General features: G+C 41.4%; 1 protein-coding gene across 1 annotated transcript in view; it reads right to left on the reverse strand.

Moving 5' to 3' along the window:
* Positions 1 to 585: 585 nt before the first annotated feature.
* Positions 586 to 23,976, reverse strand: part of babam2 (BRISC and BRCA1 A complex member 2) — a 77,915-nt gene continuing 54,524 nt past the window's right edge. Inside the window, exons 8-12 of the mRNA XM_035167147.2 lie at positions 12,668 to 12,767; positions 3,702 to 3,772; positions 3,064 to 3,146; positions 2,772 to 2,925; positions 586 to 1,379 (exon numbers count right to left, since the gene is read on the reverse strand). Coding sequence (XP_035023038.1) covers positions 1,316 to 1,379; positions 2,772 to 2,925; positions 3,064 to 3,146; positions 3,702 to 3,772; positions 12,668 to 12,767 — 472 coding nt within the window. The 3' untranslated portion in view covers positions 586 to 1,315. The remainder of the gene's footprint in view (positions 1,380 to 2,771; positions 2,926 to 3,063; positions 3,147 to 3,701; positions 3,773 to 12,667; positions 12,768 to 23,976) is intronic.

The raw sequence follows: 23,976 nt of genomic DNA on the forward strand, positions 1-23,976 counted from the left end.
CAATCGCTCTCTGGTGGCTGACGGCATTATAGATAAAAAACCCTGCCTCCTCCATGTTTAGGGATGGGACATGGACCAAACCAAAAAGTTAAAGTACATGTAAAAAACTATGGTATATGTCATTTCAGGTCACACTGTTGTTGGTTTTCTGGTAAGTTTGGTTTCAGCTAGTTATAGGATGCTATAATAATGGCCAGATTGACAGATGAGACTGACTCACGATAAGACGATGGTGTGTATTGCTGGGATCTCTCTTCCTTCATTCCTTAATCACTACTGCACGGACTGTGGCCTTAAAATGATGTATTCGGCACAAGATGGCAGAGTTCATATCCGTTATAATTTGGCTTTATTTCCAGATAGTGGGAGACATATTTAAATACATGGTCATTGGCTGATTATTTCTTTAGTTTTTTCTGTTTCTAGTTTATTCCTGAATTTTTTTTAGAGATCATCTTTATATTTGAATCCCCACATGTATGAAATGCCATGACCAGCATTTCTATATTATTAAACACATTTTCACGTAGCGATTTCCTGATGAAGCAATGACCAAAACAAAACAAAACAAAAGCAGACAAACTGTCAGAGGAGACATACTTCTTTACTGGATAGACATTTTGACAAAACACATGAATTTACAGTACTGCCGACATCTCAGACTAGATTAAATTAAACCCACATCATTCTAACACAGATCATTTCAACATTCGATGGTGGAGTCAAACGTGAACGAACAGCAAACAGAGATGTAGCAAACTCACAACAGCTCTTTGTGTAGTTAACAAATTGTTTAACTAATGTATAAACAAACATCCGTTCACACTGTGGCACCACTGTATGGAGTGTTGTGAGTCCAAACCCCAGTGCTTCGAGAGCTTGAAGCCAGGTGTCATTGGCAGAACACAATAAAACAACATGTACAGCTGAGGTCTTCAAAGTAAGTTCCTGTCAGACTATGGAGAATCTTATTCAAATTCAAGGCCCTTGACTGTGCCAGTGATAGTGATCCACAATCATCATGAGAAAGAGTTTGGTGCTGGGACGACTAGACAGCAAAGTGGCTTCTCTATACAGGTACAATAAAAAGTGAAGGTAGTGATTAAGAGGCAATAACTTCAAGGCCAAACGATGTGGGATTCACAGCGTCTGCGTGCAAATACGCACACTGTCACTCTCACTGTACTGTTAAGTTTGTGCACGCTCATGTGCAGGTTCACAACTGCATGCACGGACACACACTCACACACACACACACACACTCCCTCCCTCAGGCAACTCTCCAGGCAGGTCATTTAGCTGGAGAGAGCAAGCACTACAGCTTTCCGTTGGCAAAGGCTCCCTCTTGGAACTGCGGGATGAAGCTCTTGAAGTACGCTCTGGGTGGGAGAAAGAGAGAGAGAGAGGGGGGGGGGGGGGCGATGGAGGTGGGTGAGCAAATGAAAATGTGACAACAACTGAGTTTCAGCTGCTTCAAAACGTCAAACAAATTCACCGCGTCGGTCCCGCTCCCAGTGTTTATCAGAGCGCAGATGAAAGTCAGAACGTCTTGTACTTGTTAAACTACAAATGTACATGAGATGCTGTGCGTATGCCTCTGTGTTAAACTCTCCAGGGTGAAAACAAGACAAACATACTGTACGTATTGAGGTTTGTGTGTTAGCGCGCTCCAGTCAAAACACTGAGATATACACTGATTTACCTGACAAGTTTCCAGTAAAGTCACAATAGCCGCTTTCGGACACGCACTGAAGTCCAGACATTTTCCAGAAATTTTCCAGAGGGGCTGTATGTGTGAACGCAAATGCCCGAGTCAGTTGCTCTGAAAACGTTCCATACAGCAGGAAAATCTGAGTGGGTGGGTGTGTTGATGCTGTTTCGAACATGCAACTAGGAAAATCTGGGACCATTCAAATATCTCAGGATGAAAAAGAGGTGTCATATACGTAGACGACACAGATAAAGAGGTCACACAGACAACGTGATTCAACAGCTTTTGGCAGTAAAGGCCGACGACAGTGTAAATGTGATTTCCATAGCATCTACTGCATACAGGTGCCACCCCCTCGCCAGAATGTGTTCGGATGTTTTCCTGTTGCTGTGAACGCGTCTGACCCGAACACTCTCCTGCTGCATTCTTCATAAGTGAAAGGAGCTAATATTGTTGGAAAACCTTATTTGTTAGTTCTTAGTTGTTTATGCTTTAAACAACCGTTACAAAGCCAAACTTGTAGTCAAATCCAGGCACCAACAGACAGACTGAATTTAAAGGGTTTCATTGATATTTAAGCGTAGTAAATATTAGTAGGTAAGATGATAAGGTAAGATGAGAAAGAAGTATGTGAGTAAAACTGATAATTTGTTGCCTTCTATAGTCACTTGTGCCAGGAGAAAGAACAGGCTGTGCTCACTCCTCAGACAACGCCTAGCTTTACTCTTGTGAGGTCAGGGCAGTTAATGTGTACTGAGGGTGGAATCAAATCTGTGAATATCAACACAGTTCATGTGCTGCATAGTCCACACAACACGGTCCTATTGTGTCATTCTGTATCTAATGCATATTCATTCTGGTAAATGATGAATGCATGATAAATATGCCTTTATTATAAATACTTTCATGAGGAAGAATATTCCATCTATGCAAACGACTTTGTGAGGAACAGAGCATTTTCTGACCTTCTGTTGTGTTTAAAATTAACACATTAAATCCAAAAATTAAATGGTACAACTTCCAAAATGCAGGAATTTTTATTGCATCAGATTCTACTTACTTTGCCCTCTTGGCCATCTCGTTGCCGTCCCAGCGTGGGCTGTAGGGATACGACTTCTGCACCTGAGAATACAGCTGACCGCTGTTGGTGAAGTGGTAAACGGACTGGAAGGTAAGGGTAGGCTGGTCCCTGGGGAAGTACAGCGGGAGATCCACTACAAAGAGCAGAGGAACAGAGAGAGAGAGAGAGACAGAAACGCATAGACGGAGAAGGAGAAATCGAGGATTGTTAGGTAACTTCATCGATCCAGATCGATCAGAATCAGAATCAGTGTGATTGTGACTTTTCCTACCGTGAACTAGGAAGCAAAAGTCTTTCCACATGAGTAGCAGGGTGAGCTTTGTGAATCCCTCGGCGTCGTACTCCACCACCCCCCTGCAACACACACATACCAATTTCTGTCATTTGGTCTCATTTAACACCTCTTTTGTAAAAAGGCAATTACAAACGTGTTGTCAATCTCAGAGTCTATTGACGTTGAATCAGCCTCTCGGGGGAACGGACAATATTTTGGGGCTTCCAGTGTAGGCAGCAGATATCGGGGCCAAGACTCTAACCCTCTGTTTGCCGTGCAGTCTGACTAGTTTCTTTCTCAATCACAGAGGTCGAATGTTTCCTCACACAGAACCCAAACAGCCATACTTTTTGTATGTGTTCTAGATCCAGACGATATATTGTCTAATCTCTATGGACAGCTATCTCCATGTGAATGCAGATAAATCAAAAAAGCCTCTTTTCCTCTCCACATGGACTGTTTACCTGCGGCAAACCAAAGCCTGCTCAAACTAGAAACAGGAACCAGAAGGCTTCCAGACCCAAAATCGTGTCCCTTGCCAACAGATTCTGCATATTCACATGCAGAATCAGTTTATAGAGATTATGTGTTGTGATTATGTTGGTGGAGAGCGTGGCCCTCGATGGTTCACTCACATTCCAAAGTGGCTGAGGAAGGCAGCGATGTACTCTCTCCTCTTGTGATAGCCTTGGATGACATACTGCACCTATAGAAGTAAAAAGAGGAAGTGAAACAACATGTGAACATGAGCAGAGACTTAGGAGAACTTAAAAATCTCAGGGAAAGAGAGGTAAATGAGGTATAGGGTATATCTGAAACAATCTCGATGTTTCAGTTTGTGAATTTCCAAATAATTCTAAAAGACATTGTATTTCTGGTCAGAGCCATTATATATTCAAATCCTAGCAGTGGCACACCCAGATCCGAGTTTGCATTGTATATACATGTGTACCAAAGGTCTGTGCTGCAGTTCAAAATGTATGAATGGGTTCATAGAGTGCGTTGAAATACAGGCAAGTGTTTATTATGCTGCCAACACAACACATTATATATTACAGCGTGTCTGCAAATGTGTAACAGATTTTTCTACCACAAACCAGATCCAACAAAAACATGTCACATGAGCAAGTTTTACACTAAATCCATACCAGAAGAAAGATGTGAAACGCAGCCACAAAAATGTACAAGACGTTTTGAGGAGCCACAGTAGATGTCAGACAAGAGCTCACCAGAAATGTGACTGGATCATTAATTGCAAATCCATTTATTTGAACTAAATTAGTGGAGTGTGATGATGAATAATCAGGTTGGTTCCAGATAAGCACAATTTTACTCTAGAAATAAACTGAAACTAGAATGGCGTTCTGTAGAGCACACGACACAGCCAAGACCCAACAGCCTCCTCATGAAACCACATTTAAATTGAATAGATCCTGACTATTTTTTAGTTCTTCGCCGAGTCTTTTGCATCCTTCCACTAAGTTTCGTGGTAATCTGTCCAGTAGTTTTTGTGTTACCCTGCTAACTAACTAACAAACAAACAAAAAAACCCACACAGACTTATATTATAATTCGTCTAATTTGTCCTGCCACAGTTTCATAATGAACAAAATAAAATACTTAACACTTCTCATTTTATCATTAGAGATCTTTAAGTTGGTGTTTTGCTCTGTTGCTGCATTGTGTAGCTGTGTGCAGCACTATTTAAACACTGTTTGCAGCACACTTTCTCATGTTATCGTCCATAAAGTTGTAACAGTCCACGCAGAAAGTCAGACCTCATAGTTTCAGCTGCAGTTGTGTGCGTGCCTGCAAGTGTCATGCCTAGCATTTCTCTGTCTCATGTAAGAACGTATCTTTCAAGACGGAGACACTCATTTGTGTGCACGCATCCCTGCTACCGCCATAGATTTAATGAATTCTGTGGAGAAAGCTAATTCCTGGATCCACACCAAAATTTATTGGGCTCTTTCCTGACATTTAACACATCATTCCACCAAGTTTCGTGGTGATCCTTCCAGTAGTTTTTGTGTAAACCTGCTAGCTAACAGACGAAACAATAACATAACAAACAAACTTGATTATTAATAATAGATTTGTTGGTACATACTATCAAACCACAATAATTTAACATCTTGATGATAATAATGATAAAATAGTAAATTTTTTGGGCAGCTAGTGAACCTTTTGGAAATGGTCATCACAGCTGCAACAGATTTTTTAAAGATTTTGACAAGTTACTGAAAACATAGGAATAGAGATTAATGGTTAGAATATGGTTTGTATTATTTCCACCCGTCCTCACGGTTTCAGGGTCTTTGTTGCCCTGAACTCAGCCTCTGTCTGTCTCAGTCTGGCACTGTGTGATGCCAGCAGAGAGGCTTTCTGACTGAACCTACCCAGAATGTAAACAATGCCTTGGCAGGAAGAGAGCATTGACAGAGGTGAACGTTTTAATGGTTGCTTTCACTTTAAAACCAGACGGCTCAGAGTAACAAAAGCAGTATTACATGCAGTCTTTGTGCGGGTCGAATTTAAATGTCACAGAAGTACAAAGTCTTTAGCTTACCACTTGACAGCTAAATAAGCTGGTGTTAAAAGCTCTACCATAGAGTCTGTCAAATGCAATGAGAAAAGACTGTCTGCTCAGGGTACTGTGTTCATTTTACAACAGTTTCTCACATTTCGCTCCATATTTTTGAGTGGAGCCTCAATGTTGCATTTTTCCTACTTAAAGGGATAGTTCACAGAAAAATTTAATTCAGTCATTATCTATCCACCACTGTGCCGATGGAGGGATGGGTGAAGGGTTTGAATTCACAAAACACGTTTGGAGTCTCAGGGGTAAACAGCATTGTAGCAGAATCCAATACAATTGAAGTAACTCGTGACCTCTTCTTCAGATGTAATAAAAGAACAGAAAATAGTTTCCGCAAGCCCTGACGTTCGTATTCGAATCGAAACGGCATCATTTACACCGTGTTTTTAGCCTAAATGTCCTCTGATTGCCTCCTCGGAGGCACATTCACGTACACACGGGCAGACTGGAAACCTGCACACACTCTCGCAAAAGGGCACGTGCGGGGTGCGCGCTTGTGTGGCTACGTCCGCTAGCATCCCCACGTCCAGTAGTGGACTTTTAGGCCTAAAACATGGTGTAAATGACCTCATTTCGAGTCGAATATGAATGTCGGGGCTTGCGGACACTTTTTTATGTTGTTTTATTACGTCTGAAGAAGAGGTCACTTTGCCTGAAACACTGTTTATCCCTGAGACTCCAGAAGTGTTTTGTGGACTCAAACCCTTCACCCACCCCTCCATCGGCCTAGTGGTGAGTAGACAATGAGTGAATTAAATTTTTTTGGTGAACTATCACTTTAAATCTTGCAAATGTGTTCTGCGCTACATGCACGTTTAGTAGCCTGCTTAGAAAAGAAGAAAAACAGTGTTCGTCTGTATCAACATTTTTGTATTGTCTACACTGTTAAGACACCAAAGCAACTGCTCCTTATCTGTGATGGTATCATAACATTTCCCCACACAGGAATTCCCCGGCTGGAGTTATTGCTGTGATGCAATAGAACATATACAGAGACGACTAATACATGAATGAGTGTGAATTCAAAGGTCAGTCAGTCAGCCATGAAGGTGACTGACTCTATAGACTAGTGCTCAAACTGGGGCCATGTCTCTGGAGCACATGGCTGATTACTGTACACAGAAAAAGTGGATATCCAGACTATATGATTGATGAGACCAATATGCAGTAATGTGCAAGAAGGTTCCTGGTTCGAATCGACCGGGGTCTTTATGCGTGGGGTCTCCTAGTGTCCAGTGGGTTTTCTCCAGATATTACGGCTTCCTCCCACACTCCAAAGACATGAGGGTTGATTGGAGACTCAAAATTGTTTAAATATGAGAGTGAATGTTTGTTTGTTTCTGCAATACACTAGCAAACTGTCATGGGTGTACAACGCCTCTCACCCAATGTCAACTGGGATTGGCTCCCGCGACCTTCATGGATAATACATGGATAAATAGTTCTATTGGCCAGTTTTCTCCTCACTCTTCTTATTTGTTTGGAGCACTAAGACCATTGAGGTAAAATCTAAGTTTTGGCTGGCACTAAACTTTACAATGACGGATATCATCAGTGGCAGATCACACTGTTTCCACTGTACCTAATTATTATCAATACAATAATGGCTATGATGGAACTTCTGGTTGACTTTTGTTCTCTCTGCAAGACAGGATCGGTGGCTTATCTAAGGATTGTAACTGTGAGGACACCATGGACTCATGTCCAAATCTCTTACTATTTTAACAGCAGAAAAAAACGTGTTTCTGCACGAGGGGCATGGTTCAAAAAGGATTTGCTTAATCTCTCAATGAACCCTAGGTGTGTTTTGGTTGGAACATGAAATAAACGTCATCACCCATTCCCACAGCCAGGTGCAGTGGCACCATGCTGGACTGAACACTTGTCGGCAGAGGGAATGGTCATCTGTGTGTGTAACATGTTGTGCACTTGCATACGTAAGCACATTCTACTATCATGATAATCTGCCCTTAAAATACCAGAGAAATACTTTGCCAATGACTTCAAACCAGGATCCGGTTTTAGTTGGTCAATCACACAATCGCTCTCTGCAGCCTCTAGCAAGCAACGCATTAACAATGCACCTGACCACACCTCATTTTAAGACCAACTTGCACGCATTTGAACACCCATGGGTGTGTGTGTTCAAATGCGTGCAAGTGCATTTGTGTTTTAAACAAAGTGGGCAGGAAAATTACAACTGTGTTATGTCATGCTTTGCCATCACTTTACTTTGGATGTAAGATAGGCCCCTATAGTGGGAGAAAATGATATAGGACCTCTAAAGATATATTAGGCTTCCACTAAAATATAGCTTATATCAAGTAAATATTGACAACTGAATCTTAATAAATACAATAATGGATTTGGCATGAGTCATATTAAAAAGGAGGGTTTGATCTGAAATGTTTTTATCAACCAATAACATAATATGATGATGTTTCCCATGAAAGAGGTTTTTATGATACAGTATGATACATAAGCCAGGGCTTACGATAGTGTATTAGAGGCAGATTACCAAACCGTTTTTGTGATGCAACAGGAACCTGGAGGCAAAATGAGCACAGCCATTTGCAGTTTGGAATGACTGAGGTGCTTATTAAAACTATTATTTACCAACAGCCATAATTTGGACAAAGGGTTCAATTTTGGAAGGTTAAGGAGTTTAACAGTCTGCAGCATGAGTTAAACTTCAATGTTATAATGATGACAGCGACTCTATAATGCATAACATAGTACTCTATTGCTGGAACAGATTATTTATCCCTGCTCTAAACAGTCAGAAACAACTAGTATAATAGCAGTTCGCTTGAGGACTGGATATATAGACAGAGCTGCAGGCAGTATTGGGTTACTACATGGTGCTGATTACTCATTAACCTTGTATGAATGACAGTGTTTTGTGAGAGAGGAAAAGTGTATGACATCTCTGCAGAGCTCGTAAACAGTCGCCTCCTGTTGAGTTATGCTTTTCATGGGACAGTGGAGACAAAAATTAAGCTTTTCTACAAAGCTACAAGGCCACATATTCAATAAGCTTTTTATTTAGTTACACTGACAGTGTTTCAAGGGAACTGCAGATCAGTGAACTTTCACACCCATACTGGGAGAGGATTTTCCGCCCCCGCTGTCACTTTGACTCGAAGCCAAGTCCTTCTATTGGCTGCCTGGAGGCTTGATTGATGCAAGACAGGTGATCTTGCTCTGCAGGTATTCCAACCTGCCCACACCCATGACTCCCTCGCCCCATGCTTCCGTTTTTTGTGTTTGTGCATGTGTCGGTGGGGACTGTGATGCAACAATGCTGAAAGTGCTTCCTGCTGTGTGATTAAGAAATCTCTTCTCACTCTGTCACATACGCATTTACACCACCCCCGGCTTTCAGAATATAGAGAGTGGCTGATTTGATATCTCACTATGAATTCATTTTAAAAATCAATGCCTTTGGGGATCTGATGAGCTTAACACACAGGGTGTATAAAAGGAAACAGTAGAGAAAAATCGTAATGGATAAAAGAATAATAGCTTAAAAGAATTTTATTTGAAAGAAGTAGGGGAGTGAGAACATGGTGACGAATTTTCCTTTACAATTATGAATCCTATATCAATAAATCCTGAAATCTCTGTCTGACAGTGGGACCGTTACATGCGGATTAATCTCAAGCTTACAAGTTATAACTATTCTCCACATGATGATAGAAAAGGTAAAGGGTCTGGAATCTATCTAATAATTCCAGGAATCTTTGTCTGTCTGACTGTGGAATACACATCTTGAGAACAGTTCATTTAATCGGCCTCACACTTGGCTTGTGAATTTTTAATAGCCTGAGAAAGTGCAGTGTCAAATTTTTTGCAATTTAGACACAGGATACATTCAATATTAATAAAATTTGAATAAACAGGTGACCAGCACTTTGTAGCAGTCAGTGTCGGTTGATCAGGTGCATTTGCGGACTGATCTGAATCTTCTACATCCTCAAAAGGTAGTGGTCGACAACTGGGTCAAAGCTCGGCTCACCAGATCATTTTGAAATTTGGATTAAATTTATCTTACCATATCTGACTGACGCGGACATTTACAGGTGTCCCACATCTCCAACATGGCAGCAGTATTCATAAATCACTCCCTCTTTTTCAGTTTGTCTTTAAAGGGCCCATATTGTGTAAAATTCATTTTCTGGGCTTTTACTATCTGTAATGACTTGAAGGGGGTCAGTAGAGACCCTCAAAGTATGAAAACAGTCACTCCACAGACTTTTTCACTCAGTCCATTCTAAGAAATATGTTATTGAAACGTCTCGTTTCGTACTTCCTCACCCTTATGATGTCATCATAGAATCGAACTCTTCCCTCAGCCCCACCCAGCGGGTACCAGTCCAGCCTCTGAACCCACCACTCCTCCATGTCGCTGAGCTAGCAGCTTGTTAGCTACCACAGGCTAACCACAACAACAACACTGAAGAAACACTGCAGCGTGGAGGGATGCAAGGAAGAGAATGTGTCCGTGCACATTCCTCCTAAGAACGTCACTGTTCGAGACCAGCGGTTACGCTTCATCTCTTCTGACGTGCCGTGTCGCTATGTTCAGCAACATGTCTGCTTGGTGTATTGAAACTCCGTACTGTAACTCGGGACGTTACTCCTACATTGGCCGACTGTCCTGCTAACACTTGAACAAACATGAGGACGGTGTAACTTACAGTTAAGAAACACCCTGTTGTAACCTACTGTAAATATGTGGCTGTTCTTCTATAGCTGTATCCAAACATAATGTGACTTTCAGCTGTGTTTACCAGAGAGATCGTCAATGCGCCAGAATGAGACCGGTGATAGGCCTGGTTGCGTGTCACTCAAAGTGCAGTTAGCCAATCAGAGGAGGGGCTCAAGAGGCAGGCGAAAACAGTCTGTTCTGTCTGCAGCTCCAGAGAGAGGCAGAAGAGAGGACATGGAAATACACATTGCAGCGTTTTTTTCGACTTTAAACCACTGATATATCATATTAGGAGGACCAATACCTCAAATTAAATCCCAGAAAGGTGTAAAATATGGGCCCTTTAAAGTAAAAGCACAATTTTGTTGCCGCCATGCTTTATATTGAGTTGAATTACAGAGCATTTATTTTGAAAAGCTGTGAACCTGGGAGTGAGGGGTGTTGTTGATTGCTTAACAGACCTCTGAAATAGCCGGCATGCATCAAGAAATTCTTCTTATGAAAAACACTGAATATAAAATCTGGTTGCAGTTTGAGAAAGAAATCTGCAACCAGCATCACCACAGGCCAAGGTCAGTTTGTTCTAGGCACTGCAGTTTACGAGAAAACTGTTGGCATCAGTTTAGTTTTCTTGCGACTGATAAAATATCTGTTATCTGTTTTTGACTGAGGAAATACGACATGCAAGCTAAGAAAGTATGACATTGAAGTCTGATTGATTGATTCTTTGTCTTAAGCAAATAAATTACATATGTATCACACGCAGAGGAGAGGACTGAAATGCCCACAGGGCCTATTAACTTCTGAAGCTGATTTCCATGAGTAATTTTTTGAGTAATGCAGATGCCAGGTGCCGCCATCACCCATAACACTCACAGCTGAGGTATGTGGCAGTAGTTCTGTCAAAACAATCATAGCATCTGGAATAAGTGGGAGGAAATAACTGATAAATGAATATAAAAAACCCACTGCACAGCCTGTCCTTGCACAGACTGCATGCATGTTTGCCAGGAATTTTAGAATGATGTCTCTTATCCTTTACCGTTCTTCAGCTTCATTTGATAAATACCTTACACAACATCAGATGTGCGGAAGCTGAATAATGCTCCGTGTCTTTTGTTACTCGTACAGCTTCTGTACCTCTGCTTATTCTGGCAAAGCTCAGGTTACTCTTGTTAAAAAAAAATTATACTTCATGCTATACAAGTGACACTTTTTCTTTGAGTGTGTTTCTGCTTGATAAATATGAGGCAACAACAATTGCCAATAACAGTTTGACATCCAGGTATGATGTACAACAATGACAGCTTCATGGTGACGTGAAGAGCCAAACGGTTGCTATATCAAGGATACGATGAGCGATACCGTCAGGAAAGTTCATTTTTAAAAGGCAGCAAACACGTTTTCTATCAATCTTAGCTGCACTGATACACTAGAGATTCTGATGATTCACAATGCTACAGCATATTGTATAGCACTGATTACACTTGCTGAAAGGAGCCAGTGGCCCACCTCGAAATCAATGCAGGACTGATGAGTGATGTGGATTGTAGATGTCTTGAATTTGCACTTGCTCTCTGGTGGTGACATGATGAGCAAACAGTCCTTCTCCTCTGTGTCATGGTGCCTGTATCTGCTATTGACTCTGCTTTTCAACATGCCTTTCCAAACACAAGCTGTGGCTCTTTCAGGGAGGTGGAGGGAGCAGCTCTGACACTGGTGGACTTAAACAATCAGCGACACTGAGGTCAGTCAGGGACACGAGTGTTCCAGACATTCCGAGTATGCTGGTCAAAGTCCAGGTGAATAGGGAGAGATGGCGGGTATCTGCCTGTGTGTATGGGAGACTGTGGGGGATGGGCAATTCTCCCGAGGGAAGTGGCATTACAATGTGTCTACACCGCATATCTACCTGTCAACCTGCGGAGGCCAGGGAGCGCTCAGACAGCCTATGGAGGTTGGCCAGTACGCCCACGATGGCACAGGCCAGATACACATGCTTGAGTGCACATACACACATTACCGCACCCATCCCTCAGTGGGCACATGCCTTCCTGCACCGATGCTTACAGATATGCAATAAATAATTCACATACCTGTCACACACTCACATGGAGGGTAAGGAATATTGCTCTTAATCAAAATACCAAGACATGAAATGTTGCAAATGAATGTGAAATAATGAAAACCCCAATGCTAATGGCTAAATGACTTCTTTGAGGGGAAGACAGTGACACAACATACAGAGCATATTTAACAACAGTGTGTGAGCAACAGCGAACACCTTTTACCTTGCTGGTGAGTAACTGGCACACCTGAGGGACATAGTCAATTAGGCATCCTCCACTGGGGAATGCTGGGATATGAAGTGCAGAGGAGCCTCCCAGAGCACTGGTTGAATGAAAAAAAAGAGTTAGCAGTTAGTCTTCAAGTTCATTGTTATTACTGTTCATCATTTTTCATATTATACTAGTAAAATCTAAATGAATACAGTGAACATTTTCTCAATAACCTGGGACGATCAGGTAAGAACATGTTTTCAGAGACTTTCATACTTATATACAAACATATTTGGACTCTTAGTTCAGTACTTTGTAGAATCTCCTTTGGCATCAATTACAACCTCATGTCTTCTTGGGTAACTCTAAAGCTGCACTTGGCTATCAGACACCTATACCAGAGCCACTCTGGCGTTGTCTTGGCTATTTGCTTGAGCAGGTTTTCTTCAAGATCCTTTGTCAAGGATTTCCTCAAGGTCTAAGGTCCTCTGTCCAGCCCCTTGACCATAAAGGCCTTATGGGTTTAGTGCTGTGTCCTTACAGCAGCTTCTCTAATCTCAGACATCTGAAGCTCTGTTAGAGTGATTGTTGGGTTCTAGGTCAACTCTCTGAATAAGGCCCTCTGTTCCCAGTTGCACAGTTTGGACAGACGGCCAAAAGAGGAAGCCTGGTTGCTCTAAACTTCTTCCATTACATAATTATTGAGGCCACTGTGCTCCTGGAAACACTCAGAGCTTCGAAATGCCTTTGTACACCTGCCCCGATCTTTGCCATGTATCTACTTTTAACACAGAGCTCTATTTAGAGATCCTTGGACTTTATGTGACCACCTGATTTTATGGAAATGAATTTGAACTAAGAACATGAATTTGCTGCTCTGTAGTTAAAAATAACGTGACTTGTGCCTGTGGCATCATCATCCTCCTTCACTCGTTCTTATATTATTTTGACGTCCTGATTCAATCCTGCAGCGCAGCTCCATTAGTGATTAGTGCATGCTTGTTTAATCATGCTGCTGCAGCTCCCCGGTGACTAACCAAGCGAAGTAGTCACTCCCTCATTTTTTTCTGATCTGGGGCAAAAAACAAAGAGAATACCCTGAGGATGGGTTAAAGGTCTTAAGGAACCGCTTATTGGCTTTTAATGCTCACTTTAAGACACATAGAAGAGGATTTCTTCCAATGCTTTCTATTTTTATTCCATTCATCATTAGAGCAGGACAGTCTCAGGACATTTAGAGACACTCCTATGTCATTTTAAAAGAAACATTGATGTGGATGACAGACGTTTACCAGGTTAAGCGTGCATGATGCATGTAAATAGCACACATCCTGTACGATTTTTCCAAATGTCAAAGATCACATATGTTAAGATGCAGCCCCTGAGGCTTGTTCTTTAGTTGATCAGAAAGTCTATGATGTGCAAATGGTAATTGTGTATTAAAAGGTGAAACATAACAGTGAGTAACAGAACCAGAATCCTGATCCCACCAATGGATAACATCATCCATCCACAGATGTGTGGTGTACGTGAAAATAGTTTCCACATCTTGTCTTTCTGATCAGCAGCAGCTAACAAAGAAATCTAGAGAATTTCATAATGCTCAGACTCCCAAAGAAAGGTTGTGGGAGTTGTGAGGAGAAAGGTGGAGCACCTCATGATTTTCAACATCTTACTGTCATGACCAAAACCCACAAAGTTTACAGGAAAAATTATGTGTTAACAGGGGTCAGGGAAAGTTCACAAGCAGCCGGACGAGTCTACATGCACATTCATTCAGAATAAATAAGTACTGCTTGCCTTGTGTAGGAAAGAGCTGATCTAATCTAGTTTTGTGATGGTGTCAATTTTAATTTAGCTAAAGATAAGAATCACATCCATCCTCAAAGATTGAAATATGTTAACAGTGTTTATTTCAATCGTTTTGAAACTGCGATGCCATGCAAACTCATGAAGCTGTTTTCATTGTCAAAATGATTATTTTCTCAGAAACTCCAGAGCCACCATATACACAAGGCTTTTCACACAATTAGCATTATCCTGTGCATTTTGCCGTACGCCGACAAATGGTCGATTGAAAAATAGCTTACAGCGATGAGGAGAGAAGCCTTTGAAAAAGGAAAATCTAAACGATGCCCATCTATCCTCCCACAGATCTAAGAATAGCTCCTAATCATTCAGATGGAAATGCGGACAGAGGCACAAAATAGACGGTGGAGTGTTTGTCAGTCATTTGTGTCAATTGAACAAATGTGGTGCACTTTGTATTTCAGCAGTTTTTCCTCTGGAGTACTCATTTGAAGGAGGACTGATAAGGCACTGGATTCATGTGCAACAGACAAAAGGTCTTTCAACATGTTAAAATTATATGACAGCGGTTACCAACTGGTCGAGCCTTAAGGTCAAACCTTTCCCTTCATGTCATGATCGACACACCACTGTCAGTGGATTCAAACCCATGACTGTAAACAGTGTTAGGCATTTTTGTTGAGACAAGATGAAAATTAAAGGCAGCAAATTAAGTTTAATTAAATTTGATAAAAATACAATAATTGGCAGATTGGAACAATGTGGTTTGGCCCCATCAGGTCCCTCTTACCTGGGGCTCCCTTAAAATGCGCCTGGGCACATGCACTGTATTTTAAAGTTTAAGTGGGTCAGGCTCCAGAAACACTTCATCATAAAGTCTTCATGATGCAACCAATATCATCTTTTGTTAGAGCCTCTCTGCCCAGTTAATTTTTTTCGTCTTTCAAACTCCATACCCCCGGTTTGTAGCGGAGCCTTCTCGTGCTATAAATTTGTAGTCAAGTCCAAACTGTTATTATACTGATTAAATATTTTCTTGGACTTGGCACAGCTGCTTCTGGGCTAGAGAAGGCATTATAAAGCTGTTTAAAAAGGCTCAGTGGTACTACCCACAACTACAACACTGACCTTTGTAAATGTGTAAAACCAGCAGTGTTCCCCTTTAAACAAACCGTGGGTGCTCATCTTAAGAAAAGGTCCACCATAGACACGATAGAAGAACGATATCTGAGTGCACGTTTTGAATACGGTCCACTTTTAGATACAAACACAGTATAACCTTGAATATTTGCACAGTTTGTTGTGTAATGGTTAAAATTGCCATTTGCAAATAGTGCCTAAAGTGTTTCTGAGAATTTATTGTACAGTGTTATGCGACTCCAGTATGAGTATTAAACTGCTTTAAATTGAGCTTTCTGTGGGAGGGCTCAGAATGGAGACATAATGGTGTTTTACTTTCAAAGTGGCACCCTGAAGAGTCCCCGCTTCTGTCTCCACTGGTGACACCACTCTGAACACTGCCCACACACACACTTCAGTCATCAACATGCCGCCGAACACAACCCCTCTGAGCAATGTAACCTACTGTATGACATATTTACACTAGACTGTATACATGCATACATGTGAACAAACACACACTGTACAGTGACAGGGCTGCCTGTGACTTCATCAAGCACTGAGATTATCCTGCGTGACTCAGGTGGATGGTGACGAAGCTCAGTTTATTTGTTTGTGTGTGGTGTGGTCTGGTGTGTGTGTATGACAGTACAGTGACAGCGTGAGAACAGATAAAGGCAGAATTGTAAAGAGGGCAGACATGATTCATTACCCAAGTGAAAGATAAGGCCAAGTAGAACTGTTTGGAGATTCAAATGTAGTTTCAAAGCAGGAACATTTCCATTTTGATTGCCTCCTTCATTTCCTAAAGCCTGGAGGGTCCTTAGAGGTCCACATATGACTGATATGTGATTTTTTTCTTACTTACTTTAAGGCAACTTTTAGTTTTTATGCTCCAAGTCACTGCAACAGTTTGCCTGACGACCTGAGAGATCTTTGAACGCAACCTCCAAACCTCTTTGGCCTAGCTGTATTGCTAGTTACACATGTTAAATGGAACAGAATAGATTAAAAGAATAAAAAAATACAAGCTTCTCTCTGTTTGCATGCAGTCCAATATATGGTGAAACAAGAAAAAAAAATCACTTTTCCATTACACCTGTGTAGTATTTATAGAGTGCATGGTATGTAGGTGTGAATGCACCCAAGGCACATTCAGGCGCAAATGTGATCCAATCACCCAGACCCCATTTGGAGGTGGTCACATCCTTTATCGGTGTGAACACAAATGTGTCCTCGACCACAATGAAGGACCGATCAAATATTTAACTTCTCAGTGCCACAAGATTAACACTGACCACCACAGAATAAGCCTCTTTTTTTTTTCTTTACAGTACACACACATTGACAACTAACATGACAATCAATAAAATATGTTTGTATGATTTCTATCTTGCATGGTGACCTGATTTGATGTAATCCTTTTAAATTTTATCTGAATTTCCAATGACATATTTAAGTCATGTCTCTTTACGACAGCCTTCTTATTGACGGATTCAGTGGAGATATTTCACAAAAACACTTTTTGCATTCGAACCAAGGGCCTACATATTGAGAAGGGTGTGTTACCAATAACAAAGCTGCATCACCAAACTCACTTCACGCAGCAACATAATGCAGAAGTGTTCAAGGTGACAAGGATGAAGAAGTGGAAGAGTGCTTTGAGATGCTGAGAGTGAGAGACGTGTCTGCGCTGATGTTTTCGATTGCTGAGTGGGTTCGCTGGGTTAGGGGTGAATTTATGCTATCAGACTGACAATTTCCGACTGTGACAAGATGTTCACAAAACCTTGAAAAATATCTTATCGCAATGCAAAGATTTTCAAAGACTATACAACACCTCTACAGACCCTGGAGAAGGGACACACACAAACTGTACACCCACACAGGCACACACAGATACTCACACACATCAGGAGGCAGGCAAGCATGTGCGCTTAAATGTGCATGCGTGCGCTCACGCTCACACACACACACACACACACACACACACACACACACACACACACACACACACAGGCACCTAAAGGCAAATGCAGATACACAAACATTAGTGCACTGCAGCCTAAAACTGTCTCTCTGTGTTGATTTTTCTGGGCTCCTAAATCTGGTTTGGGGGCAGAGACGGTGCCCACTCGATTCTTTTATGCAATGCAGCAGGTTTTCTGGGGGAAGGAGAGATGTATCCAACTCATCTCATGGGCACAGTAAAATCAGGTAAACGAGAAGCAAAAGTGAAAATGAAAGGAGCGATGGGTCTGGTTATAAAACAGTTGGAGAAGGAGAATAAAAACACACAATGTGGATAGAAATAAAAAAAAAACTGCAGACGTGGTTCTTAACGATGATTGCGAATGAAACAAAGAAATTCTGTGAAACTGCTTCGAGCTGCACGGACACAATCTCATCACTTACTCAAATCTTTCACTGGTACAAATAAAACCTAAATAAGACATGCTAATTTACTGCTGCTGGTAGGTGCTTGAAGAAACACTTCTGGCTAAATGCTCTAAAAGAGCAATGCAACATGAAGGATGAATTAAATCTTACGTTTGGGTTCCTTCAAATGAAAATTTGAAAAAATATGTGTTTTAGCAACTAAGTGGAAATGGCTGCTCGTAGTGATGAACCCACACTGGTGTTCCTTAATGCGCTAACGACATTTAGTGTCTTTCAGCTCAGTATTTTGGTTAGTTTTTTTTTGTTTTTCACAGCTTTAATGTTTTCCACTCATCAGTTTTGTTTTTCACCATAGTAACAAACAGTTTTTAGCAGTAAAGCTCCTAAACCCCACTGTCCACTAAATGCTCAGCAATAAAAGACGGACAAAATTTGTGAACTGGCTAAATGAACATTCAGCAGCTGAAGAGCCAGATAATTCCCTTAGGAGGTGGAGAGTAAAACAGAGCAAAAAACATTTAATTGAAACTAATGACATTGACACAAATGAGAGTGCAAATGAATCCTAATATCCTAACATAAGTGACAGTGTCTTACAGTCGTAGCCATACTAGCTTGAAGTGTAATATTCAATCGCAGCTTGTTTCTGTTAAAACAAATTTCCATGCCCTCTGGAGCACACAGCTTTTTTGTGAATGTGAAAAAATGATGTAAAAACAGTGTTGCCTAAAGGATCCTCTAGACTAAGTTGCCTTGGCAGAAATAGTTTGATGCTTTGTGTAAGATTGATGTTATTCCACTGGGACAGATATGTTTGATCTGCATCTTCTGAAAACCTTTGCCCAATCTGGTAAATCAGTCAATGACTATTAGTCCCCATGGTGCAACTGGTTACGCAGCACTGGGATGCACACAGGGCACATAAATACAACGCTTAGACCATAATACAAAATACATAAATACAGCACAAAATTAAATAGGTAAAAAAAGACTGAAAACCAATTATTGAAAACCTATAAACTGAGGAGGGTGAAACATTTGATATAAAGAATACGTAAATAACTGTAAGTTGTATATATCCACTTGAGTTTCCATTTCCTGCTGCTGATATGAAAGACCTTATTGAGTACATTTCTGCTTTTAACCTTGAGAGATTGATACTGGCAGAGAAAAGAGAAAGTGAGCACAGACTCAGTTAAAGATTAATAAAACATTGTCTTCAGGCTTTTGTCAAACTGAAACTTAGAGAGCTTCCTGAGACAAAAGAGACGCTGCTGGCTTTTCTTGTACACTTTGTCAGTATTACTCTCAAATGCCAGTTTATTGTCTCGTAGAAGCCTCTCTTATTTCTATCTCTGGCTATCAAACACTTTACTGTCTGAAGAGGAGGGAGAATGTTGAAAAACAATTGAAATGTTCTTGGGGATCACGGTCCGGATCAAGGTTCACATCTTTGTTACATTGTAAACATTTGATCCAATTTTGGTTTCAAATTGCAATGTAGGGAGCAGATTATCGACTTTTGTGTGACATACGCATGTCCTGTCATCTTCACCTACTCGGACTGCATCTACCTATACTTGACAATGATTGGTTTGCAGATGGCTGCTGGTACTATTGCTCCTTAATAGACAATCGAAGGTCCAACATGGCAGTATGTCTGATGTTGTCATGCTGTCAAATCAGCAGATAGTATTCTTCAAGTTTAAATGGAGAAAATACTGTAATATCATTACGATATTGTTGGATGTGATGCAAGCAATCCTGCAAGCTGGAGCGACTCAGTTTCTGGATAGACTTCTGCTTCTTTTTCTTCTTCTATTGTTTAACACTGCGTCAACACCTCCCAATGTGTCTAAAAGTCCAAACTCTCCGAAAGAGTTTTCACACTGCAACCAAACCAATTCTGTTTGATCCGGAACAAGACTACTTCTTTTGCTCTGAATACATTTTGCTCCGTTGGTCTGGACCGTGGTCTGAGTCACCTTTCATTCAGAACTAAAAACAATTGAACGAACCAATTTAAAAAGCCCGTCGAAAACAGGACTGTGAGCCGTTTCCTCGCTGTTGAACAGGCTCACTGTGACAGTATCATCAAACTCCAGTGTGTGATGGTTATCATAAACAGATGTTCATGTCTTTATTTGAAATGTATAAAGACCAGAAACAGCACATTCCCAACTGACTCCCAGTTGAGCCAAGTGACCCTGATCTTGCCCTTTCTCAAAACTATGCCATTCCCCTGGGATACTAGATTCCTTGCAAACATGCTACATCTCACAACACAAACTGTTAAATTAAGCTATCCAACAAATTCTAACCCCAAATGCCCCCAAAGAAAACCACATTTTCTTAAATTATCTAATTGTCTTAGCTAGTTTGAAAGATAGAGGGAAAATCAGAACGAGCTACACAACGTGACACCATGTCTTTCACAGTTGTTATCTTCTCTGCAGCCCCATAAAACATTATATAACAAAAGAAAACTGAATCTTAAGCAGGTAACTCTCTAAGCAGAGTAACACCCATTTGACCTCTCATAATCAATAATTTGTACAGAAAAAGAAGCAAATTCCGTGGAACAGTTCTATCAAAGAGAGAAGCGAATGCAACCTTCTACGTAAACTGTACATTATTGGTAAAAATGTGGGTGTCTGTCAGGGTATTTCAACATCATTTTTCCCCCTCTGTAAGGCATAAAAACATTACAGTGACGGTCTGTTTGAAGACAGAGGAAGAAAAAGTAACAGAAAGAGCAAGAAAGAGAGAGGAAGAGGGAATAGAAATAGAGGTAAAACACTGTAGCTCAGGGGGCTTACGAGTTTGCGTAGAGAGCTTTTAGATCCGAGCCCCTGCTGAAGGAGAGTAAAAGTGAGATATCAAACAGCTCAGGAGTGATGGGAGAGAAGAGAGGTGGAGGAAAGAGAAAGGAGAGAGAGAAAAGCTCTCCTCTCCCTTGTGCTGTATGTGTGTGTGTTGTTTTTTTTCCCTCGCTGCATTTCAGTCAAGCGAGGGACGACCTTGCTGGGTAGAGCGCAACGCTTCTCTCTCTTTCAAGTCCCACTCACTCTCTTGGTTCCCTTTGAGGATCAGCCAGAGGGATCAGCAGAGGGGAGAGAGTGATAGAAAAACGGAGGAAGATGGAGAGAAAAGAGACAGGCGGCAGACATGTGAAAAACGGGAGGGAAAGGGAGGAGGGGTTTGGAGGAGATAGGACCGAGAAGACAAGAGTTAAAAACTGGAGAAAGTGGATAGATAGACAGGATAGCAGTGAAGGATAAGGAAGGAAGAAATGGGAGGATGGAGTATAAATGGACAGATGATAAAATGATCATATGATTGATCATTGACAGCAAACTGAGACAGGAACAGTAAAAACCCTGGAACATCTTGACACAGAGTAGATGGAGCTGAAATGACAGCCTGTAACAACACTGAGCTCAAGTGGTGCCAGAGCCGGAAAATAAATCATGTCTGCAGTTGCTCACAGCTGTTTCATGCAATGATGACAAATTTCAAGATATAATATTTAGCAATTCTTCGTAAAAATGTCTAAAAACAACTAGACCTATGTTATTTATGTTGTTGCCTAATATACTTACATTATGCAAAATGTTTCTAAAAAGGGAAATCCTGAATTCTATTCAAGATATGGGGGACGTTTGTTTTGGCCGACTTTTAATTTCACATATCTGCTTTACCATCGTTTTGCTCTATCTTTCGGGGGCAAACAAAGTATGATAAAGGAAAAACACACTGCTAGCGAGTTAGCCAGTTAGCGAATTGGCTTTTATCACATTAGCAATCTCTAACTTGGTTTGTGCAGCGCTATTTGCTGCTCTCTCGCACTGCCGCTACAGCATGCTCACGCTGGTCCATAACATTTTTACTATCCACGCAGACAATCAGAGTTCATAGTTTCCGCTGCAGTTGTGGCATCAATGCAGTTCTTTCTCTCAACCAAGAACTTATCTTTCACTCTTACTCTTTACTGTGTACCTGTCACTTCAAAAATCTACATTTTGCGCATGCACTCCCATTACCGCTAGACATTGAATTAATTCTGTGGGAAATGCTGTGATGTCTACACAGCCCACATAGTAAGAGCACAATGTTAGCAAAGCAGCCAAATCAGTCCTCCGTCTGACTCTACACAGGAAGCATATAGTCCCACCGCAGAGTGTAGATCCCCTGTATTTTGGCAGAGGTCGACTTGAAATATCAAATATTGGGTCTTGGTTATGTGACTGTAGTGAAATGTAACCCATGTGGTGGCTTGAATCATAAGGTGGATTGATGTACACAGAAGGGCGTTAGTTTGGGCATGTCTCTGCCCACTGCGAAGGAGTAAGGCAAGAATCAGGAGCTGTCACAAAAATAACAGTCAACCTCCAACTTCTCATCAATGTAACTCCAATGTCCTCTAATGCAGTGTGGAAAAATACAAGCATACATGCATGAGCGTGCAGCATGAATGCAGATCACTGACTACACATGGTCAACTGTAGAATTTATAACTTCATTTTTAAAAACAAAACATGAGTTTGTGTGGTGGCACTGTAAAGAGATACCAGCTCATCTGTTGCACATCTGACAACGTAGCTGCTCCACAAGTGTTTGCTGTGGCATTAAACCGCACTTCCTGTTACCATGGTAACCACTAGTGTCACCGGTAAACCACGACTGATCCCGTCCCTTCAAAATTGTAACTTGAAGGGATGGGAAGGGAGGGAGGTTGGTTAAAAAATAATGGTTTGTAAAAAAAAAAAAAGTGAATTAAAAGACAGACAAGAGAGCAGCGTAGGAAATCAAGAAGCAAGGGAGGGATGAATGGATATGTGGACAGATTGAGACAGAAGAAAATCAAAGCATAGGATGATTGATTAAAAGCGAAAATTGACAGGCTTTTAATGTCCTAAAAAAATCCCTGAATATTTTGACACTGAATAGATGTAGTTAATAAATCCGCCTGTACCAACACTGGGATCCAGTGGTGCCAAACCAAATCTGAGTGAATAGTTGTCCACAGTTGCTGTATCCACCATTTCATCACATTAAATCTGATTTAAACATTTCTGCACTGTATATGAATTTTATCGTAACATTATATGATACTGTGAACATTTGTGGTTGCTCAGGTTAATGCAGAACCTCATGAATGTCGCATTCTATCAGATGCTTACTAGAAAAACACAGAGATGTGCAGGCACACTGCAACAAATGAGTTTTCCTCTTCACTGGAGCCAGCGCAGAGATAATGGGCAGCTACACAAGACCAAAGGACTAACAAGGGTCAGCGAGGACATGGAGGAAAAATAACAGGGTAACAGATCTGCATAAACACACGTACAGCGGGAAGGCTGGCTCGCACAAATGTGCATGCTAAATTAGGTGGCAACCATAATGAATACAGCACAAATGCGCTGATGCACGAACTCACACACACATGCGATCGTTTGTCTTCAAACAATGGTGAAGAAGACATACATTCTCGCCCTGGGTCATGAATTAACACACTCCCACACAGCTGACAAAAAGGTGCACAAAAGCATGTAGCGGAGTACATTCACACACGGCCTTGATATGCATATGTGCAAATATCTCCAGACAAAGAGGCAACATTAAGCAGGAGAACAAGGGTGGTAAATGAGAGTTTGGCTCAACACAGCGCGGTTAAGCCTCTGCGTTTCCAGATCATTCTTAGAGGGTTTAGATGAGAGCGGTTTGTTTTAAGGCCTCTCCTCCTTTATCTAACCCCCCGTCGCTCCACCGGCAACCACCCCTCTCAATCCCATGCGCCATAGCTTCACCACTTTTTGCTCTCCACTATAGCGCCTTCAGCCCCCTTCTGTCTGTTCTCCTCACGCAACTAGTAGTGGAGGAGAGCCTCTAACGCCACTGCAACAGCTTCATTCGGGCCTGTAGCCTCTCTGAGGTCAGTCTCCCTCACATACACACAGCTTCATCATGGAAGAGGCAGATATGCAATGAAC

Source organism: Hippoglossus stenolepis, chromosome 10, assembly GCF_022539355.2.
Source record: "Hippoglossus stenolepis isolate QCI-W04-F060 chromosome 10, HSTE1.2, whole genome shotgun sequence".
NCBI lineage: Eukaryota > Metazoa > Chordata > Actinopteri > Pleuronectiformes > Pleuronectidae > Hippoglossus > Hippoglossus stenolepis.